The sequence below is a fragment of the Podarcis filfolensis genome (genome assembly GCF_964270895.1).
Source record: "Podarcis filfolensis genome assembly, chromosome: 9".
NCBI classification, from domain to species: Eukaryota; Metazoa; Chordata; class Lepidosauria; order Squamata; family Lacertidae; genus Podarcis; species Podarcis filfolensis.
The window spans coordinates 57,536,923-57,560,002 of NC_139610.1; the positions used below are offsets into that span (position 1 = coordinate 57,536,923).

Genomic DNA, 23,080 nt, shown 5'->3' on the forward strand with positions numbered 1-23,080 from the left:
TGAACAGTGTACAGTACATTCATTTGTACTAGTTTCACAGCAAAAGCGAGTAGGCGGATTCCAACAAAACATAACCTTACTTAGGAGTAAGCCTCACTAAACACAGTAATGCCTGCTAGTAAATTTACAGAAGATTGCATCACACCACTGTCTTATGCATACTTACTTGGGGGGAAAGCGCCACTGAATACTGGTAAAGATTTAGTTGTGAATCCTGTTCAAACCAATGGGACTTTAGCTTCGCCCTTCCAACAATAATAATGGAATACAATTCTTCCTAGGCTTGTCTTGTCCCGACGCCTGCATAATAATACGTATGTGAATAGATCCCATCCTTCATTGTGGTTCAGTCCAATCTTGTCAACAGCATCTGCTCACCTGAAAATCCGATGAATAAATCAGTTGTTCCCCAGCAACATGAGCTAGTCTTAGTGTTTCTAAATTGATTCTAGCAGTTCCGAAATGCTTCATGCAATGATCTGCATAATACAAATGTCTTCTTTCCAAACTTCCAGTACAAACAGGCACTATGAATAAATGAATCTTTATTTGTGTCAGCCATCGGCCATAGCAGTAAAACAATGCGATATACAAAGAATAGAAATAAAAAGTCAATTATATAAAATACATTTTAGAGTTTTGAATAAAAAGTCAAATAGTGGATCTTATTCTGATTGCCCCAGCTAAAATCCTTGCAACCTTTGCTGTGAAATAGGCACTATGTTTCCATGCTGCAGCAACATCACCAAGACTTGCAGTTGCATAAAATGCATGCCTAGTATACAAGGAATTGGGGGAATCAGCATGCCTTGAAAATTTCTGACAGAAGCAAGCAAGTATATTTTTCTTTTTTCACAGTTGCAGTGAATCAATATATAACTTTATGAACACTCTTAATACATTGTGACTTCTAGCTATTGGTCCACTGTTAGATTTTAATTCTTCAGTGGAAAGCATATTGATGAAGTTTGTAAATTAAAATATGCAAAAGAATATTACTTTTTTTCGTCCCACCCCAAGGGCATTTGAAAATAAGTAAAGGTAAAGGGACCCCTGACCATTAGGTCCAGTCGTGGCTGACTCTGGGGTTGTGGTGCTCATCTCGCTTTATTGGCCGAGGGAGCCGGCGTACAGCTTCAGTACCTAATAACTAATATAATATCCTCTTTTTAACTAAGGGAAGCCAGAGCATTGCAGATGATCACTTTGGAGACAAACATGATCTTCAGCACATCTACCAAAAAGCTGGAAAGTGCTAAATTTTGATTTGTCCAGCTTCCCCCACCCCCAGGAAAAGACTTGTAAGTTTTCAGCCCTGCCCTGATTCCTACATAAGAGTTTAGAAGTTTAGAGTCCTATTTTAATGTCTGTTTTGAAAACAATCTAACTACACAACACCCACTTCAGTAAAATGAGAACCTGACCAACAACAGTGCACTGTCAAAGTAAATTGATACAACCTTCCAGCAGTTGACTTGAAACCCAAGTGCTCGAAGAAGCTCTTCTTTACATACCAACCTGCCTGGAACTTACTCTAATGGGTCTTACTCCTACATAAATGGGATTAAGATGACAGTCTTAATGTTTTAAATAGATGAATAAAAATAAAACATTACGTTTTAGGGATTTCAACTGATTGTTTCCATATGCTTGGTTTTGCCATGGAGAGCTTGAGGTGTCATGCAAAGCAATTGACTGGCAAATTTCACAAAGCATAATGTGATTGTAGATTATAACTCTGGTTATAGTCACAGTGTGGCAGAGCTACCGCTTCCTAAATCCTGCTACTTTGCTGTGGCCAGGGCAGAAGCTGGAGCAGCAACTTTTAATGAGAAGGAATTTGGTGGTCAATGGGAGGGAATTAACTACATCGACTCCAGAGCTAGGGTAATTCAGGGCTCGTTGGGGGGATGTGTTAGTGAAGGGGATTAGGATCCTTGGATTTCCCTGGCATACCCCAGTTTTGCTTCACACACCAAGTGGAATACTGCCAACAGGGCATCTACTTTATGTCTCCAGTTTTCTGGAGGTATATCTGGAGGCCTCTAGCAGGCAAAAGACTATTCCATTGGCCTTCCCTACAAGAGAAGTCCTTAATGTCACTTTCAACAGCCCCTCAGGCCAGCTCTGGCAGGCTTTTGGATGGCTCTCTTAGATATGACTTTAAAATGTGATTAAAATTGTGGAAGAACCCACCTACCAAGACCCGCTTCTGAATTACACAAATCTGTCCTAAAGTCAGGTAGCTAACGTTGGTCTGTGTTTTAAATGGCCATTAGTGCCTTTCCCCTGAATGGAACACATTGTTTTAAGGGTTTGATGATTAAGTCTTCCAAGTTTGCAGAATGCTTTTCTTTTCTAGCAAGGAGGTTTTAAAAAGTCGATTTAACGACAGATTGCCTTTGATTGCGAAGCAGAGTGCCTCATCTCTGAAGGATGCCAGCATTCTCTTTAACTATTTGTTTACGTATTACAGAGTGTGGAGAAATAGCCATGGAAATGCCAACAATTACCCTACCCCGCTCCCCCAGCCCCTTGCAATTTTCATCTTCCCATCTGGCAAGGGGGCAGGAAAAATATTATTTCTGCAGATGAGCATCCCTGTTCCTCAGTTCTAGGGAGGCTTGTGTTTTAAGGCTGAGAAAAGAACCACCTTAAAATAACCATCATAGAATGGTAAAGTAGGAAAGGACCATGAAGTCCAACACCCTGCAATGCATCTTTTGCCTGAGAGTAAGTCTCATGTGCTACCGACTGAGCTGTCTATAGCATTTCAGTGCATTTTGCTTGTTTCTGGCACACAGATCAAGGCAGATGGGCTGCCTCGTCCGATTAGACGCCGCAGGTCGGTAAATTGTGGGATAAATGTGAATATTTTTCTTGCCGTGTGGAAATGGTGAGGCAGACGTGCCGGTGGATTACTCGTCTGTCGCCCACCAATCAGATTTTGGATGGGGATGTGAATGGCGGTGACTTGAGGGATGAGGAGGGGCTTGCATCACACATGCTGACACCTCCATGACAGAAAGGGGGACAAGCGGCCCATCCGGCCAAGACTCAGTGGCGAGACGCTGACAGATTCTGCAGTTGCCGCTTTCGGACTCTAGGGGTCACTTTGCCGTTCCGAGCAGCGCCGCCTCAGCCTGACATGCCCCTGTCTGCCTTTCCCACGTGACTGTCTCTCCTGAAAGGGGGAGGCGGGGAGGAGGAGGAGGAGGGGAAAAGGAAGGAAGGAAGGAAGTGGGGGAAAGAACTTCACCGGAGACTACAATTCCCAGAAGCCACCGCTTCACCTTCCCTCCAGCCTCCGACATCGACCCCTCCCCGCAGCGGCCCCCACCCCACGCACGCACGCGCCGAGCCGCCAAAACGGCCGTCGCCCCCACGTGACACCCCGCCGGCCAATCGGTTTCGAACCTGATTTGTTATCCGCCTCCCCCTTCTTACCTCTCCCCTCCCCTCCGCGCTTGTACGATCAGAGCGATCTAAGATGGCGACGGTGGAACCGGTGAGTGTCCTCGTTCCCGCTTCCTCCCTCTCCGACCCAGCGCCTTCCTTCTCGGCTTCCGGAGGGGCCGAGGAAAGGCTTGGCGGGGGCCAGAAGGCGACCGTGGCGGAGGGAGACTATCCTAGCAGAGGGGTAAAAAAAAGAGGGAAGGAAGGGAAGGGGCGGCGGCGGCGGCCTGGCAATGTGTGTGTGTCTGTGTGTGTGACGCGCGCGCGTGTACGGCGAGCCGAAGGTGCCGGCGCGTGCGATGAGGTGACTCGAGGGGAGTAGTCGAGCCGGGGCCGGAGGGCGGGGGAGAGGAGAGGAGGGGCGCGTGGCGAGGGGGGGGGTCTAGGCGGGTTCCGAGCGCGAGCCGGATTGTGCCGTCACAGCTTGGGCGGGGGCGTTGAGGGGCGGCAGGGGAGGGGTCGCGTGAGGAGGGGGAGAGAGGAGACCCGAGAGGGCCCGTGTGAGGGGAGGGAGGCGGGCGAGAGCGTGTCCTACGGGTGGGGGCGAGGACCTAACTTCTTCGTTTTTGGCGTGGTCGGGGGCGTCGCGTGCCGGCTCAGAGGCTCCCGCCGCTTTCTCTCTTCGGCCGCCCCGCTCAAAAACCTCTCTCTTTCTCCTTCCCTCGTCAGTTCTTGCCCTGCTAGGCGCCACACGGCGCCGTGGCACCTCCCCCATCCCCACGTTTCCCTCAGCGGCCTATTCCTCTTTTAGGCTGGGGTTGAGGCCGGCTTGCCTAGTGGTCGCCGCCTTCTCTTTTCACACCCCGAGAGCGTTTCGTGCCGCCCCGTCCTTGAGGTAGAAGACACCACCTTTTTTCGAGGGGTCCCGGGCCTAGTATGCGCACGCCGGCCGCTCTCGCCTTCCTTCTTTCACACCAGTATTTCGCAAGGGAAACGTGGCCATGGGGCGCTCCTTAAGATCGGCTAGGAAGAACCAGCTTTCGGATTCCCCGGACCTCGCCTAAAGCCCTTGGGAATCGGTTGCTTGCGAACGGAAGACTGGCCCAAAGTTTAGCTTCTTCCATACAAATCACCCCCACACCTTGGTGTCTGCTTTCTTTTTCTTTCTCCCTACCCGACACCCTAGGTTTACACATTTGTCGTGACCAAAAGATCGCTTAAATCGTTAATTTCAAAACAAGAAATTGCTTTGCTTGTCACTGCCACCTATCCCAATGTGGGTGGAGTGGTAACGTTCAAAAGCAGGATTTGGGGGGGGGGTGCGGTGGAGGACTATGACAGCTCATTTAGCAACATTTGTGCTGGGGGAAACTCAGGCTATGAGCCAAGTAGCCCTGTAAATTGGTTCTGACACTGTATATAGGCAGCAGGAGCAAGTTAAACTTGTGTCTTAGAATAGCAACCTTTTACTGAAGGACTGAGTCTTGCCTGGCTGTAGCATGAATTCAGTATGCCCCTCTGCAGTTGCCTTTAGGAAAATATATTCTATTGCTAACCTAATTTTCAAGAGTAGGCATAGTTTTAAAATGTATTATTTTTCTTAGTCCACACATTAATACAAGCTGCTTCCTAAGCATCAAAGAAACAGAATAACTATGGAGTGATCCATAATTATAATAATCTTAAGTACCCAAACTCATACTCTTAAGTACCCAATCACTTTTGAAAGCTAATTTTCTGATATTTCCCAGTTTTAACAAGTTCCTCATTTTTGTCACTTTCATCATCGTCCAAAGCACAACTGTATGTGGGGTATTTGAAGGGGGCTTGTTTTAAAGTACTACATTTTGCAAGGTATTCATCACCATGATTGAAAACCTTTCTGGACCATGTAGTATTGGAAGGGTAAGTATTCAGTCTTTAGTTTTGTATCTGTAAGGTTTTATGCACCAGCACTAATTTTGTTGCTAGTTGCCACAGTTGGATATGAGTAACTTGGATTCCTAGCTGAAGAGATTATGACTATATGGTGTGGATTGTTCAAAGGCATTCTTAAGGAAGAGTGTGATGGGCAGATTAGAGCATGTAATTACAACAAAGAATGCAGGTGATAAATAAGTGTTTCATCAGTACCTGTGCTGGCAGTGTCAAATTGCTATTTTCTGTTTACTAATTTTAATTGACATAGTTTTGAAGAGCATTGTTAGTCAGCAGACAGATGCTTGGATTATCTGGCACTGCAGCATTATTTGACACAAATAATTTTAATTTTTTATTGTCATAATTGGCTTTATTTTTCAAACCATCTTCAGTTTCTAGAAGTAGCTTCCTTTCAGGTTCAGAATCTTGATTTGTTGAGGAGTGGTAACTAGTAATAAGACCACATTTCTTGGGACTGCCCAGAGTTCTTGACTCACTGGACTGGATTCTTACTTAAGATAGGCTGAAATCAATGGGACCTAAATTATTTATGAGTAAGTTTGCACATTGATTTCAGTGGGAACAAAGATCAAATAACCTAATATTGATCCAGTCCGTTGTGTCTCCTGTTTCTGTGTGGTCTCAAATTTACTAAGGTCCGAACTTGTAGCTGTGTGTAGTCTTAAGTTTAGTAAACAGTTTTCAGCATCATATTGTCAAGTCTTGCAAATTAGGATAGAAAATGGCATAACAGAACCCAATAATTACTTAATCCTGCCATATTTTCATATGCTGGGGCAGTTTAGTGGTTAAGAGAGCCAGTGTGATATGTTGGACTTGGATTTTGGAGACCAGAGTTTGAATCTCCACTCAGTCATGAATCTCACATGGTGACCTTGGGCCAGTCACATTCTCTCAACTTAAGATACCCCATTGGGTTCTTGGGAGGATAAAATGAGGAGATGGAGAATTCTGTACTCCATCTTGATCTGCTTGGAAGAAAGGTGGGATATAAAAAGAATAAATAAAAACAAAGAAATAAATGTTACAAAGCTTTTAAAAATCTAGCAGAGCGGCAGTGGCACCACTGAAATTGCGAATTTAATTTACAATTGACTCTCAACTTAGGCATGTTCACCTTATGCAATTACGACTTTACATGGTTGATGGCTGTCTAGTTGAAATTGCACAAATTAATAAAAGGCAGAGTTTAAAAGCTCTTTTTGTGCAGGGTTTTTCTAACGCGGAAAGAGGTTTTACGCTCTACTCCTTGCTTACTGGACTCTGGGAGGCTCTTGCGACATCTTCCCAAAGTTTGTGAGAGAGCCTCCTAGAGCCCAGTAACCAAGGCGGAAAAGGGGGGGGTGTAAGACCTGTTAGGCGCCAACTCTGGAATGTAAGACTGCTTGTACAGGGGCAGTTTCAGCGGGATGTTTCGACTAAACAATTTTTTTGTGTATATGTGCCATCTGTGGAATGGAACCCCCTGTACAGTATACAAATGGAGTATGTGCTACATTATGACCAGATAGGGCTATCTGTTATTGAAGAGGCACACTGGTATCAGTGTTCAATATCTTGTCGCCCTTTGGATCTAGACAAATTCCTTGAGAGTTAGGATGAAGCCTAATTGCAATGGAACCGACTATGTGATGTTCACTGAGAAATAGTAATTATAGTTTGCTTTAAAAAAACAAAACAAATGTAATTATCTTTTACAATTTTAATGTTTTATTTTTTATAAACCACTTGGGTGTTCTATTATAATTGGTTGGTGTATAGATTTTGTTAAGTAAAGTAAATTGATGTTGCATTGTGGAGTGACATTTCCACACATTTAGAAATCCATAGAGATCCTGAGCCAAGTGGTAGTTTTGATCAGGGCCAACCCACCCATGGGGCAAGGTAAACTGCCTCAGCTGGCAGGATTCACAGGGGCAGCAAATCCCTATGTAGATCTTCACTCATTCTTCCTTCTCTGGCATGGAAAGGGGCCCCATTTTGTGGTTCTCGTCAGGTTCAAAATGTCTTGGGCTGGCCCTGATTTTGATAATCTGCTTTTATGTACCTACAACTGCGTGAGAAGAATACCCTTGTCCTCCACATGAAGAAGCTATTCTAACTCTAATGGTACAGTGTCCACATTTGCAAAATCATGGTCAAATTCATTATTATTAGGAGTTGGAAGTATATTTGGATGTGCTTATCCTGCAAAAAGGAAAACCTATGCAACATAGTTTTATCAGAATAGTAAACATGCAACAAGTCAACTTTGTACTTTGTTTATATAGGAAACCACTTCTAACCCTCAGACTTCAGAAGAAGAGAAAACCGAGACACCAGCAAGTCAGGAGGTAGTCAGTCCTGAACCATACGTTAAGCATCCATTACAAAACAGGTGAGACATGTTTCCTCTGAACGATATAATAGAATATTATAACTTACAGATATGAATTACATTTAAAACATTGTTTGCAAATTCCTGTGAAAACTTGTTTTACTGCAATTTTTGACTAAAGGATGAAAATAAAAATCTAACCTTTATGATGGACTAAACAAGTATAAAGTGGATGTATTTCAAGAAATTGCAAAAGGGGAGCCTTCTACCTTTACAACCATGCAAACAAGTTTGTAAAGCAGCTGGGATCTGGCTTGTAGTGCACACAATGGACCTAACCTCAGCAGCATGGCTTGAATTTGGTGATAATTTAAGTGTGCCGAATGCAAAGGAATAATCAGGAGCATAGCTTACATTTGGTGCAGTTGGGAGTCGACTGACTGCTGACCTACAATAACACTCCTGATTGCCCCTTGGAAGATGCAACATCACCTGTACCACACATTATGTCATATGGCGTACGGTGAGCATGGCTGGGGAAGAATGGCCCTGTGGTTCAAATTAGGAGTTCTGTGGGCAGGAGGTTCCAGACCCCTGGTGTAGAGCTTTGAACAGCAGTATTGCTGCATGATAAATAGCTCTTGTTTCAAACAGGACGGAAGAGGGGCAGCCCTGGAGAGGACACTTCAGTTCTGTTAAAGCAGCAAAAAGAACACTGGAAAACCAGTTATGAGTTTCTAGTCTATGCAGCCACAGCAGGTGCTGTGATTTTCCAGGGGTTTGACTTCAGCCCAGAAGCACATTCCATTGTCTCTTAAGACAGATGGATGCCCACAACATTTCATAAAATCCTAGAATTGTAGAGTTGGAAGGGACCTCAAGAGTCATCTAGTCCAACCTCCTGTGATGCAGGAATCTCAAGTAAAGCATCCATGACTGGTGGCCATCGAGCTTAAGAACCTCCATGTAAGGAGAGTCCCAAGGGAGTCTGTTCCACTGTCAAACAGCTGTTACAGTCAGAAAATTATTCCTGATGTTTAGTCGGAATCTCCTTTCTCACAACTTGAATGGCAATACCTCAGCATTGCAGATAACACTTCTACCTTCCTAGAAAGCTTTCAAAGGTTCTAGGCTGCTCTCGGACGTGTTTCATTTGAACCAAGTTAGAATCTGCTTTGACCTTTTCTGAAGTAATCTTTTCAACTTTTAAAAAATTGGGCTGCGTTCTGAGGACTGCCTTTGTTTTGTTTAAGAAGACTTTTATACTGCTTATAGACCAACTAAGTTTGTTCTGGTATAAGCTTTCGCATGCATGCACACTACTTCAGATACCAGAACAAACTTAATTGGTCTATAAGGTACTACTGGATAATTTTTTATTTTTATTATTTTTATTTCGACTGCATCAGACCAACACGGCTACCTACCTGAATCTTTTATACTGCTTAACCATCATAAACAAAATATTTATTAATAATACTAATAATAAAACTTTTGAAAGTTATATTTCACTTCATTTAACTGTGAATGATTAAGGGAATAGTCTTTTAATTATTGATGTCCATTTGACCTACTCAGTGCCTTAGGTGAGAACGCAGTTTTCATAAGAGCCTGGCTGGATCAGACCAAGAGTTGGTTGCCAGCAAGGCGAGTCAGATACTTCTGGGAAGTCCAGATACAGAGCATATAGACCACAATCTGATCCCATTGTTTACCCCTTAGCAAATACTATATTGTCTCTTAAGTACTACAATATGTGGGTTTACAACTAGTCATATAACGTGGCACTGAGAGGGTTGTAACATAGATATCAGAATATGATGTGTTCATAGCTTAAAACACATACGAATGTGTAATGAAATCTGTGCTTTTAGAATTTTAGTGGCTTCAGTTTACAGATTTTCTTGTTTCAGGAGATAAACTGCTAGGAGCAAGAGAGACTACCTTTTTTTTAGTCCATTGTTAATCCTGCTTTACGATTTTTTCCCTTCCTTTTGCTGAAAGACCTGTATTGCTGCAATTTCCTGACACTTTTAAGATGGGTTACAGCTGGTAAAAGATACGATGGTGCTGGTGTAGTGTTAGGTTCTCATTACCAAAATAGGTTGCTTCCCCCAAATTTCTCTAATCAAATCTCCTTGTCCCAGGTCAGTGTGACCCTGTAAAAACATTGTTCCTGGGTATTCTAATTTGGATAGCTCAGATATTTCTGAATGTATTGAAGCTCTGTTGCATTTTCAAGAGTAGTTTAAAATAGCACACCCCAAATAGCTCTAGTGAAATAAGAATATTGATATTGCAGTCCTTGAGTGGTTGACTGAGTAGAATGTATAACTTCACAGAACAATACTCGGCAAGTCTGTTGATTCTATGTGCTTTCTGAAGTTTTGCCTAGAGCAGTATCCCTATCCAAAGAAGTACATATATAGCAGCTGCACTGTGCACAAAGCACTTCTTTTTAAAGCTAAAGTGGTATTGATCAGTCAGTTAGTGAGAAGCAGCAGCAATGGTGGACTGAATCCAGTCTTGATGCACCTGATCACCAGGAGTTTACATTTTTAGACACTATACATGCAGCCCTGACTTTTGGATCAGAGAGGGTAACTTGCACAAGGTAAAGGTAAAGGGACCCCTGACCATTAGGTCCAGTTGTGGCCGACTCTGGGGTTGCGGCGCTCATCTCACTTTATTGGCCGAGGGAGCTGGCGTTTGTCCGCAGACAGCTTCTGGGTCATGTGGCTAGCATGACTAAGCTGATTCTGGCGAACCAGAGCAGCGCATGGAAACGCCGTTTACCTTCCCACCGGAGCGGTACCTATTTATCTACTTGCACTTTGACATGCTTTTGAACTGCTAGGTTGGCAGGAACTTGCACAAGCAACCTCTAGTTGTACAGATACAGAAGCTTACTGCTCCCCATGGAATGCCACTAACTAGGTTGAGGTAGATAAATTGTTCAGAAAGCATGCTTCAGATTATATGCTTTACTCCGGAATCTGTTTTCAGAAGGAGATTGAATTTTGGAAATAACAGTATTTATAATCTCCCCCCCTTTCTATCTTAGGTAAGCATTCATTATATCTAAATATAAATATTGGCCTTCCATCAAATTCTTTCTCCGTCAGCTTCGCGATCTAGAGCCTCAGTACCTTGCCCAGTTCAGTGGGATCTGAAAATTAAACCTGTGGGCATTCTTGCTATCTATAATTTTCTTTCCTAAATTTCTTCTGTGCTGTATGATTTTTCAGTCCTTACTATTCTTAGTCGTAATAGGACACTGGATAATAAAAGATAGTAGCCTAACAAGAAATCAATATTTTTTCAGGTGGGCGCTCTGGTTCTTTAAAAATGACAAAAGTAAAACCTGGCAAGCAAATCTTCGTCTGATCTCAAAGTTTGATACTGTTGAAGATTTTTGGGCGTAAGTGAAGCTTCTTAGATGCCGGTCTCATTCATTCTTGAAGTATTTCTTTATAGTAATGTGTAGCTTTTTAAATCAGCCTGTACACTAGCTCAGAGCCTCTGTGGGAAGGTTTATACTGCATTTTTCAAAACTCAATTAAACATGAAATTTGAATTTTCCCCTTTCTGTTCATTATGCAGGATGACATAAGGAAAAAGAGGGAACCTAGTAAGTTGAATGAAAGGGATCTGGCAAATACCTTGATTTTTTAAAATTGACAGATGAAGCACAATTCAGGAAAATCTCTGCTGGCACAGACTAAAAATCCTTCAGAGTTTTTCAGTAGAAAAAGTAGCTCATTATGAAACTAATTAACACCAACGTAGGAGAACTTTAAACAGTCAGCTTCAGTACCTATCAAGTATTGGGGACTCCTATGAGCTATGCTTATTAAGTCAGGATTGCTAACCTGTGACACACCAGATGTTGCTGGACTACAACTCCTTTCATCCCTGACAATTGACCATGGGGCTGATAGGAGTTGAGTCCAATGGGAACCACAGGTTAGCAACCCTTGTCTAAACATTTCAGGTAATAAAAATGCAGAAGCAATTGTCTTACATTGTCAGCGTTCCTTATCTTATACACATGTGACTGGATTTAATTTTTAATTATTCCCCCCCATGCCGTGAAATTAATTGTTGAGAATAAGTTTATATTCCTAATTAAAGCACCTTAAAATTTAAGATGCTAGCCTGATTTATCGTGGTGAAATCTGCACTGCTTGTGATAGTTCACTTTCTTAATTGTGTTTTGCTTTTTCCAAATAGGTTATATAACCATATCCAGCTCTCTAGTAACTTAATGCCCGGTTGCGACTACTCACTGTTTAAGGTATGCAGAGTAAACTTAAGTATTAGCTTGTTAATTATTATGAATAATGTTACTAGTTTTGGGTCCCCTGTCTTAAAATGTCTTAAGATTGTATGTAAACCACACTACCCCACCTCCACAGAGTCTAGTATTTCCTTGTTGCACATTCATAGCTTGACACTTGATTTCTATAATGTGTTCAGGCACACACTAGTGAACTTTGCTGTTTGAGTGAGGTGTGAATTGCTAGTCTTAAATGTCTCTGGGCTGCCTTGCCACACACTGCCTCTTTCCATGCTACTGTCTATAAAAGAAATCCTTTTTCTAGTTAGTCCTGAAACATCTCTGGCAGTAGGAAGGTCTTTCCATACATTGGTTGTATCCAACAAAGTCTTTCCATTAGCGCAAAAGCAAGAGGCCTTTCTCTCCCCACCCCAGTCTACTGCAGTTAACTGGGGAAAGCCTCAGAACAGAGAGGTCCTGTTAGGCAGTTGGAATTTCTTGCACCAACAGGATAACTTAGTTGGGTACAACCCATTGCATTGCAGGTGGTATTAAGACAAATGAGTTAAAATATTAATGCCATGAGAATAGCTGGGCTCAAATGCTGCATTAAAATGGAATGATACTGCGTTGTGCATCATATAGATTTATTGTTTTCTGCTCAAATTGCACTTTTTAGGATGGTATTGAGCCCATGTGGGAAGATGAGAAGAATAAACGAGGAGGACGGTGGCTAATTACACTAAACAAACAGCAGCGACGAAGTGACCTTGATCGCTTCTGGCTAGAGACAGTAAGTTTTTTGTGCTATTTTGTCCTGCTTAAATTTGAGAGATGAACTGTTCCAAAATTCCTGAAGGGAGGAGGCATGTTGAGGAACCCATCAGTTGCCACTTCTATGTACCTGTGAGTGGTGGTGTAACAACTTGTGCAGACACTGTGTCTGTCATGGTTAGACCATTAGCTGCTCAAGGTGTAATGGGTTCCCTAGGCATTGAATCCAGGCTCGTTAACACGGTCCACCCCAAGAATTTGTGAAGCTTATGGGATCCCTGGGAGGCGGGGAGTTGTGGGGAGGCAGTAGTGCTAATTCTGATTTGGTGAAGGGGAATAGATAGGATTTTCCCCTTGCAATCATAAACAAACGCCCCAAAATGGCACTGAAAACTATGCAACAGGTAGAATAACTGCAGGACAAATAGGACAACACATCCTGAATTCTACTGAGTATGCCATAGTACAGTGGTACCTCTGGATGCGAGCGGGATTTGCCGCTTCCATGCATGCGCGTGACGTCATTTTGAGCGTCTGCGCGAGCGGCAAAACCCAGAAGTAACGCATTCCGTTACTTCTGGGTCACCGCGGAACGCAACCCAAAAACGCTCAACCCGAAGCTACTTCAACCCGAGGTATGACTGTACCTATTTGTAGACCTTTTAGACAACAAAGGAAGTTGTTCATCATCTGAGTAAAATTGTATCCTGTTGGGATGCTTTTGTTTTGAGAGGATTTGTGTTGTCACATGAGGGCTTAACAAAGTGGAAGGAATTTGCAGTTTGCTGTAGACTTACTCTTGCATTTTTGTATGTGGATCCCAGCCCTAAATTTGCATTCCCTGGCTCCTGATATCGGAAAAGGAGCCCCTCAGCATGAGTGGCTGCTTGCATGTAGCACAGGACTCCTCTTCAGAGGTTGCTAGCCATGGGACACAAAATCAATGGTGGGGCCAACATGCCGCCTCCTTCAATATGTGCATTCCTTACGTATGAGTAATCTGTAAATAGTACTTGACACAAATTTGTTTGGTAGTTTTCTGATAAATTACTCAGGTCTTTGACTTGCTTGTGACAGAGTTCTGGCCCGGGGTGTCAGAAGGTGCCTCTTGTTGCATAGATTATTTCGGCCTCATTTGCCTTGGGCCAATTAACATTGTTTTCAGGGTTTTGGAGAACGCCACATCTTTAGCTCCATGCCCATTTACATTTGGACTTCTTGGTATTTTTGATGCAGTGGGCCAGTTTAGATGGCTAATAGGGATATTTGATCTGACTCCTGAGTAATTTGATTTCTTTCTTCATCCAAGGGTCCTTAATTGTAGCTCTGCCCTTTCAGGTTGACAATGTGGTGTTATGTGGAGCTCAGTTTATTGCCAGTGGTTTCTAACATGTAACTGAAGATGCTGAGAGTTTGGAACTGATTGCCATCAATACCCTGATACCACCCAGCTCTTAACTGAACAACTACAAAGAGCTATCTCAATTCTAAATCTATGGTAGATGAAACAGACTGAACTTGTATCTGGGCAAGAAAGAGTACAGTGGGCCCAGCACTTATGGAAGGGTTCAGTTCTTGGGGTCTGTGCCCAAAGGCAAAATTGTACAAAGTTGGGAACGTTTGGAACTGCTCACCCTCTGCTCCCTACAAGGCGAAGGGTTGCATATTGGGCCCTGGGAAAGTTGCAGGAGAGCCCTAGAATGCACCCATGACCTGCCCAGTATGGGAAATATATTGAGAGAGGGAACAACAGGTTTTCCCCACTCTCCATATATTTATTTACTTTCCCTCATCTGTGTACGGTTGTGATAAGTAAATTGTGTATAAGTAAATTAAGTGTAAGTTGCGGCCCCCTGTATTACAAACACTTGGCAACAGGTTGATCCTAGTGGTAGATGCAATGGTAATCTCATCAGGTAAGAGCCTGTGGATGCACAAATCGGGGCTTGCCTACATTGTTCTTCAGAAAGCCGGTGTGTGGTGTTCTCTGGTTTCCTGACAAAGACAGTTGAAAATGCTTTCATATTTTTGGTTATCTTGGGAGTGTTGAAGAGTTTCTTGTCTTACGTAGTGTTCATTTTCTTCCCTTCATTTGGTTGTCTTTTTCTATTTAGATTGTTTAATGGTCTATTACTCTTTTATAGCTGTTGTGCCTTATTGGAGAGTCCTTTGATGACTACAGCGATGATGTATGTGGAGCAGTTGTTAATGTTAGAGCCAAGGGTGATAAAATAGCAATATGGACTACTGAATGTGAAAACAGGGACGCTGTTACACATATAGGGTAAGTTATGCTGAATAAACTGCAGTATACTGTCTTCCTAAGAATACCCTACATGTAGAGCTGGTTCAGACATCGCTATAAACCAGGCAGAAGGAATTACTGATCTGTGGGTCAAATTAGGAGCCTTACAAGTCCAGCCATGCCGACCCATTGATCACCTGACACCCTATGACAAAGGTGTGGGATTGGTAAAGCTATGGTGACAAAGGAACAGTCAAGAGACTTTGAATATAGTCCCAATTGTTCCTTTGCAGCAGGGCTTGAGCACGGAATACAAGTCCTGCTGATGGCTGGCAGACTCAGGTCCTCTTGACACCATGACAGCAGGTTATTTACAAGTGGGTGGATTTGCCTGACAGTCAAAAACGGCCCACAGAGGGGTGGCCACTTCTTGACCCAGCCCAGTGGACAAAAGTGATTTCCCACCCCTGCTATAAACCATGGCTTATTGTGATAGGAACAATATGTTGCAAGGCTTGAGCACAGACACTTTCCAATTCCTCCAGCATTACTTCAAGGAGAAGATCAAAAGCTTTTACTTCAGGGTTTTTTGTTTTTTAAAGAAAGGTAGCTTGTTTTGTCCAAATCCAACTAACTGGCTAATATTGACGATGGTTTGCAAATTTCAAAGCATGTAATATGAAGTTTGTTTGTTTCCAAAAAAAACCATAATTAACCACTGTTAAGTGTATGGATGTAATGCTAAACTGCAGTTAATTGCAAATGGAAGCAAGAGCATCCCATCTCCTCCATGGGCACACTGGAGAAGGAATGGAAATGTATAAGCCCCAAACTTATTGCAGCTCATTCCCATCACAGTAAACCATGACTTATCATGATGCCTACACTGTTCCACTATGTGCAGCCTAATCTTATACATTCTCATAATCTTTACTCAGAAATCTTACTCTGTTCAGTGGAACTTGGTCTCAGGTAAATGTGCGTAGATCTGCAGCCTGTTTCCATTGATACCAAGGATAATGAAGGAAATTGAAACAACTCCATCCTCTTGGGAAAGTTCAGCTGAAACTGTTACTCTTTCACAAGTATGATGTAGTGGTTTGTTTCTGGACAGTTTCACAGTGGGTACTAATCTCAGTTGCAAAAGATTGGAGATTATAGTGTTGCTTAAGCATGAAATATACCCTATGACTTTATATTCTGCATATTACAGAATGATGAGGTTTAATTCAGAGTATATTTAAATTCTATGAAAGTATATTAAATCCATTGAAGCCACATGAACATGGATTTGGAAATACATAGACTTTGGAATGAGTATTTATTGAAAGGAAAACTCTGTGATTGCAAACATCTGCATTTATCGTGCATACAGCGTATTGTCCACTATTGGACATACGCTTACTTACTTGTAATTGCTGTCATTGAATGGGTTGAATAAATCAAAGGTGTTCTGTAAAGTTAAGACTGGCCACGTTTCTCTGAAAATAGACGTTTTGTGTCAGAGCCAATAAAACTTTGTGCAAATGTTATGAGATAGCTGTGGTCATGTCAGGAATCAAACATTATTTTGGCTGCAAACCTAAGCACCCTTATGTGGTACAAAGGGACCTCTGAGTAGGCTTGTGAAGCATTGCAATTAGTATTGGAATAGGATTCTATTTTGAGAACTGCACTACAATATGCCTGACTTACGGCTGTGCGTGTTCTAGTGAATGAATGAACTTTATCTAAGCCAGCTGGAGGGTCTGGACCCCCTAGGTTACGGGGCTGATTCAGGGTGGGTTGCAGCAGTAGCACAGTCACCATGCAAATATGGTAAAAGGTTAAATAATGGGTTCCCAGATGCTTATTTGGGTTAAAACTGAGTCCTGGGTCTGAAAAGCTTGAAGATCCCTGATCTCAACAGCGATCTCAGTCCAGACCTCCAGCCTACAAAATGAGACCAGCTTCCCATTATTCAAAGGATGTAATCGGGGCTTTCTCACCTGTAATTGTTGTGCAGAAGATGAAATTTGGCAGGTGTGCACATTCACCTTTGTGTGATAAGCTGCACTTGCCAAACTTCCTTCCTTAATGTAGCTGTTAGTGGCGATAGAGTTTTCTGCCCCCTTGGATCTATTTCTGCCTTTTTCCTTAAATAGCCTAAATGAGATAAATAAAATGATGCTGAAGTCACAGCTGCTTTCAACCTTAAGGGGGGTGGGGGGTGGGCTGTGAGCTGCCAGTGGGAGACAGATGGTTTTAAGGGACATTCAGCCTGTAATAGCCTTTCTTTGAAAGTAGAGATAAGTCAGAGCTTACTAAAAAAAAGTTACAAGATAGTGAGTCCTGGTGATTCATTATGGATATAATGAAGAGCAGTTAGATTTGTCAGATGATAGCATCAGTTATTCGGCAGATAAAGTTGAAATGGAGAATATGTGAAAACAGTATGAATTGACTGCTGAGATGTTTGAGATTTTTATAACAGCCAATTTAGTATTTAAAATAATATAAAGCTCTCTGAAATTTTTGGATTTGAGAGCTTTCATATGTGAAGCTAGCATCTTGTTCTCTTCCGTTAAATACTATTTAAACAGATATTTTATGTTTTTATTTCTCAGGAGAGTGTACAAAGAAAGGTTAGGACTTCCTCCAAAGATAGTGATTGGTTATCAGTCCCATGCTGACACAGCTACTAAGAGCGGCTCCACCACTAAAAATAGGTTTGTTGTTTAAGAAGACACCTTCAGAGTATTTCATAGGAGACTGCGTCAAGCAATCGAGATTTGGGAGCTGAACCAAAGCCTCTATATAAAAGCAGAGTGGACTGCATTTAAATCTGATTTCCATCTAAATGTTGCTAAATTTGTGAAAGTCTCATTTGCTTTTGTCTTGTACTTCTGTGTTTGTTTTTCTCCCCCATTTTTGGCTGAAGTAACCTTTATCCAATCAAAGAATTTCAGTACATTTGCCCACTGAAACCATAAAGGTCTCCCTAGCCCACTCTGTGATGCTTCTTAGGAAAGTAAATATTATATTAAATATATCCCAAAAACAGTGCCATTTCTACAGGGGAAGAAACTACTACTTTTTCACCTTTGCATTGTATGCAACATGTTTTGCTGGTTTGAAAGAATAGTATGATGCATACATTTTTCTAGCAAATATTTCTTTATACAGCATTGTCTTTGCTGTAATGGATGCTGATGGCTGCTAGATTTAATTTATTGTTTCCCTCTCTGATAACATTAGTGATATTCTAATTTCAGTTCTTGCTCATGTAACATTGGTGAAGGATCTATCTGGGAATATGACAAAAGGTTTAATAAACATTAATTTTGTGCATTCTTTGGTAATTATTTTGTAACATCAAAGCTTTGCTACGAGTTTCATGCATTTCAAGTCAAATCAGTGATATGTTTGTGTGATTTCCTGAACATAATTGTGGATTTTTAAAAATGTAACACCATAATTACATTCCTTACTAGAAATAGTATTCCTGTTTTTTGTATCTTATGCTGTATTTTAACACTTTGTATTCCTTAGGTTATATTTTGCTTTGGTTTAAGAACAGCTCGAATAGAAACGCAGTCCCATTCATATTAAGACAGTGTACAAAACTGTAAATAAAATGTGTACAGTGAATTGTCTTTTAGACAAGTAGATTCGTCCTTTTATTTCATTATATTGACTTGTTTTGTACTACTACTGATAAGGCGGTCTCTATTGCAGCCTCTGTAGTAGGCGAGGTTGAGCCTTAAGGTAGCATTTAATTCGAGTTGTGCTAGATTTTAATAGATAGTGTTATCTTCAGACAGAACTGCATTGCGGTGACTATATCTTAATTGGATATGTTTGTTTAACTGTTCAGTGAATTACATTGCTGTTTGGGCAGCATGCTCAGAAATGGAATAATCCAATGGAACATAATAGCTGAAAACTGGCCTGCCACTGCAACAACAGGAAACAGAAAATATGGAACTAATAAACTGGGTGTCAGAAAATGAGCAAACTGTATTTACTTTGCAGAACTATAACAAAATGGCTTTCTGGCTCTGGAAGTGGTGGCTTAGAGAGTAGAAGTTTGGTACCAGTTACCACACTAAGTTATGTTAACTTTCTCAGTACTGTACCAAAATACAGGCCATGGTAACTAGATGGTACAGCCATTATTGCACCAAGTAGGAGTTCTGAGGAATCCTGAGAGTGTGTTTAGCTGACAAAAATCTGAACATTTTGATATGAAAACTGTCTCTAAAACAGTTCTTCTGTTATGTAGAACTTCAGTTATACTAAGGTTGACATTTGCCGCGCTTACGGTAAATGTCATGGTGGGAGACCTTTCCCCAGGTGTTCTGGTTTTGCCTTTTGGTTCTTGCAGGCTATCCAGCATGAACCCAAGTAGCCTTTTGTATAAAAACTGATACTGTATTATTGCAGTTAATACTACCCCCTCCCCTGTAATAAATGGAATCACTCTTGTATTAAAGCATATGTGGTGTGTAATAATGTCTAATGCTATTTGACACAATGAAATGACAGAGTTCCTGGCCAAAGTTTTACTGTTGCCAACTAGAGTGATTGGTCTGGAGGTCTGTAAGGTTTTGTAAAAGTCATGCTTGTCAACAATCATAGGACTGGATATAACAAGCTTTGGATTTGACTGCAAGTTGAAACCATGCTTAAAGCGGGTAGCCCCCCTCTGCGGGTACAATTAATCACAATGCAAGAAATAAGTAGCTAGGATCAGTGATGCTTTAAAAAAATCAATAATAAAAAGTCAAGTTATGGAGAGAGGGATCAATTGGATTGGGAATGTGGTGCAAAGAAGGGGTTAAACCCCCACCCCCCTTTGCATGATGCTGTTTTAATTGAAATTGCCCTCCTGAACCTGCTATTTGCCAGGCAGGAGAATGAGTGACCTTGCAGATACCATACTAACATTGCTTTCCCTTGCAGGACATGTTTTGAGGGAAGTTGATTAATAAAACGTCATGGGGAGACAGTTTAAAAAACCAACAGCCCTCAAGGCACCATGGTTCAAATTTGCGCCTCCCCCCCCCCCACCCAAAACAAGGGTTGTTAAAATAGTAATAAAAGCTATGCCATGTCTAGTTTTGTTCTGAGTTGGTTGCTGGTCTCATAAGTGATAGAATCCTAATTTACAGGTTTCCCAAATTTGAACGTAGCCGATTCTTGCAATTCAACATGAGTCGGAGGGCAAGAACAGCTGTGCAATGAAACTGCATTTGAGTATGTCTTGAAAGGAGAGTGGGAGATACGCAAACAAAATTTTTCAGATGTCTCCATGTGGGTTGCACAGAAGAACATCAAGTGGTCTTGCCATACTGGCACTTGGGAAATAAAATACCAGATTTTCATCTGGTTGCAATAAGTTTGGGTAATCAACACAGAAGTGGCAAGTCCAGATGCTGGTGCTGGTCAGCTTGTGGAGAATGGGTGTGTTGAAAAAAAGTTCTGCCATCGTATTTCTCCTTTTAATTCTACAACATCCTGTAGAGGGCTGGGCAGCCAAAAGGAGCACTGGTCTTTGTGGCTGGAGACCTGTGTCTGCATATCTCATTTCTCTCTCCAAACCCTCTGATTTCTGCCATGTTCATCCAATATCTCCTTTCCCAGCCCCTCTTGTAAAAATATTCTGCATTCAAAATCTAGGAATAAAAGCAACATAAAATGCAAAGTAGTTTACTGAGCACATCCCGGATTCTGCTGAATTACAAAATATATGTCTTGTGATCTGTCAATGCTTTATGCTCTGTTTTATGCTCTGTCATCTAAGTAATCTGGTTAGCTGTCTTTATTATTGGTGGGTGTGGGGCGTAAGAGGTGTACAAAATTAAAAGACCAGTCCTAGTACAGACAAAGATGAAGGCAAAATTTCTTAGTGGTTCAGTAGGTGTGAATTTGCACGTTTTTACATCTGCAGCAACTGGTATATTATTTCGTACTCCTGTTACCTGAACAGAATATTTGAGATATTAAGTAATTAATAGTGATTTTTTTAATTTATTTTTTAAAAAGCACTCTACCAATCATCTAGCTGCTGTGATTCTAAGTAAAATTGTTACAATGAACCAAATCACTTCCCATAAGTTTTGAAGCAAGGTGGCCCATAAACATCAATAGGAGCTGTGGGGCAAGCAAGACATTGGGCATCTTCCTAGTCTCCTAAAGGGAGAGAGGGCATGTAGATTTGAGTTCAGCAGTGGTGATACAGCGTGATTATGTTGGATGGACATACGCATGTCAAAACTTCACTCTTTTGCCTGGAGAGAATGCAACCTACTGTACAAAGAGAAGTGTATGTTCCATCTATTGCTCCAACCACTTTTGCCTCTGCCCCTCACCTGTGACTGAAAAAGCTTTCCCAACCCTGTTGCATGCTTCCTCGTAACAAAGATATTGCCTGGTGCTTCTCCTTGATCTGCCAGAGTTGGTAGCACTATAGCAAAGCCTAATAATCCCTGATCAATTTCGTAGGAAGGCGGGAATACCCAGCATAGTCTTGGCAGAATATCTAAGGCGATAGCCTTCTAGAAAAGGCAATCCCTGAGGAACTCAGGACTGCAGCCATTTAGAGAATGCTCAGACAGGAGTCTGAAGTATTAGGAAATAATGAGAAAGCAAATAACTGCTGTTTGTTCCTAGCAGTCTCTTGGGAGAGATGCCATAACTAAGGTAGAGAGAGGCCAGTAAACATCTAATAAAACAAGATGGCAATTAAGAAAAATGCTGGCTCCACAGCATTGTACTGGTGCTTTTATTACTGGTGCTAAAACAAAAGCTCTCTAATTTGCAGCCACATTTCAGTCACTACAATAAGTGTAATATTTGGCTTAGGAAGCTGCAAGAAGGTATAAAATTAAAACATCCTGAACCTTCAATACATAAAAATATTTCTTTAAATGGTGCTTCTTTTAAGGGCCCTGCCAGAAAGGGGGGCTTAGAATCCTAACAAATGGTGGGCTTGCATATAATCCATCAGCTGTGTTAAATGTTAGGCTGGCTGTAGATATTTAGTAGAATGTGATTTTCAAAAAGCGAAGAAATCAAAGCAGAAATCCCTTCCCCCGCTTTTAATGTTACGTAGAAGGAAAAAAATGGTTTAGGGAAACTTAATACCAGCCTTCTGAAATGTCACAACACTTACCACCCAAGAGGAAAATACATAAAGAGAGCAGCAGGGATCATGTAAGTTGACCTTGGAAACATTATAAATCCCAGGATTCTTAATTACACAGTTTAGGGTAATTTTGTCCCAGGGGTGTCATCTTCCTTGTGCCCAAATGCTCCCAAGGAGTTTCTCAGACATGTGTGGCAAATATTTTAACTCGGGAGGAAAAATACTGGTGTCAGTTTAGTGCAGTGTGGGAAACAGTAGAAGGGTTATGTGTGGTTGGTAAAGCTGCCTGCCCCCCCTTGCACACACACACAGGAAACCAAAACTGGCTGGACCAAAACTGGAGAAGATAATTTTCAATGTGAGATACTTCATCTCCTTTCAGAGACTGGGAGAATGTTGTGCAGGCGGCGAGAGAGCTGTAACCTCTTGCCTCTTAAGCACCACAAACCTGGCTAAGGAGCATGTGTTTGCTTTCGGAAGCGACGCCAAGGGCTGCAACAAACGCAACACCGGAGATCTGTCGTCAGGTCTCCCAGTCTGCTTTTTCAGTTCAAAGCAGGTAGGAGGTGCAGCAGTGGTGCTGGGATGGAGGATTGGCTTCACATTGTCCCTTCTATCCCGTTTCCCAGATCTCTTACCACCACTCCCTGATGCAGCTGCTAACCATGCAGCTGGTTTGGGGGGGGCAGTGTAGAGAGAAAAAGCAAAGAGAAAAGTCTGTACTTATATTTATTTATTATTATTATTTTTCTGCGGCAGATGGCAGGGAATTGGATTGGGAAAGAAACTGGGAAGGACCTCCAGGACCTCCGCTTTTTCTGGAGGATCACTCCCCAAATAATTCACTACTGTGATTTTTTTTTAAATGATTTTTTATGCTACTGATGCATGTGCCATTAAACTGCTTCAACAGGGTCGTGTGTTCGAGCCCACATTGGGCTAGGTGACTCTTGGGGTTCCTTCAAACTCTACAATTATATGGCTCTATGGCAAGTGAAG

The 23,080-nt window shown here is 41.9% G+C and overlaps 1 protein-coding gene and 1 long non-coding RNA gene across 7 annotated transcripts; one reads left to right on the forward strand and one right to left on the reverse strand.

Moving 5' to 3' along the window:
- Positions 1 to 184: 184 nt before the first annotated feature.
- LOC310742513 lies at positions 185 to 3,581 on the reverse strand. The gene is made up of 2 exons (XR_014538487.1): positions 3,448 to 3,581; positions 185 to 527 (listed from the first exon to the last, which is right to left on the reverse strand). It is a non-coding gene; the product is annotated as an uncharacterized lncRNA (long non-coding RNA).
- On the forward strand, positions 3,006 to 19,426 carry EIF4E (eukaryotic translation initiation factor 4E). 6 transcript variants are annotated; one of them, XM_083571911.1, is made up of 7 exons: positions 3,006 to 3,508; positions 7,608 to 7,714; positions 10,980 to 11,075; positions 11,888 to 11,951; positions 12,613 to 12,726; positions 14,852 to 14,991; positions 17,559 to 19,426. In XM_083571911.1, exons 1-7 carry the CDS (start codon positions 3,491 to 3,493, stop codon positions 17,671 to 17,673), a joined length of 654 nt encoding a protein of 217 aa, XP_083428037.1. In that variant the 5' UTR covers positions 3,006 to 3,490; the 3' UTR covers positions 17,674 to 19,426. The 6 variants fall into 6 exon arrangements, with proteins under 6 accessions (XP_083428037.1, XP_083428035.1, XP_083428039.1 ...); XM_083571908.1 differs by having other exon boundaries at positions 3,254 to 3,640; XM_083571910.1 differs by lacking the exon at positions 3,006 to 3,508 and adding an exon at positions 3,925 to 5,301.
- The last annotated feature ends 3,654 nt before the right edge of the window (positions 19,427 to 23,080 follow it).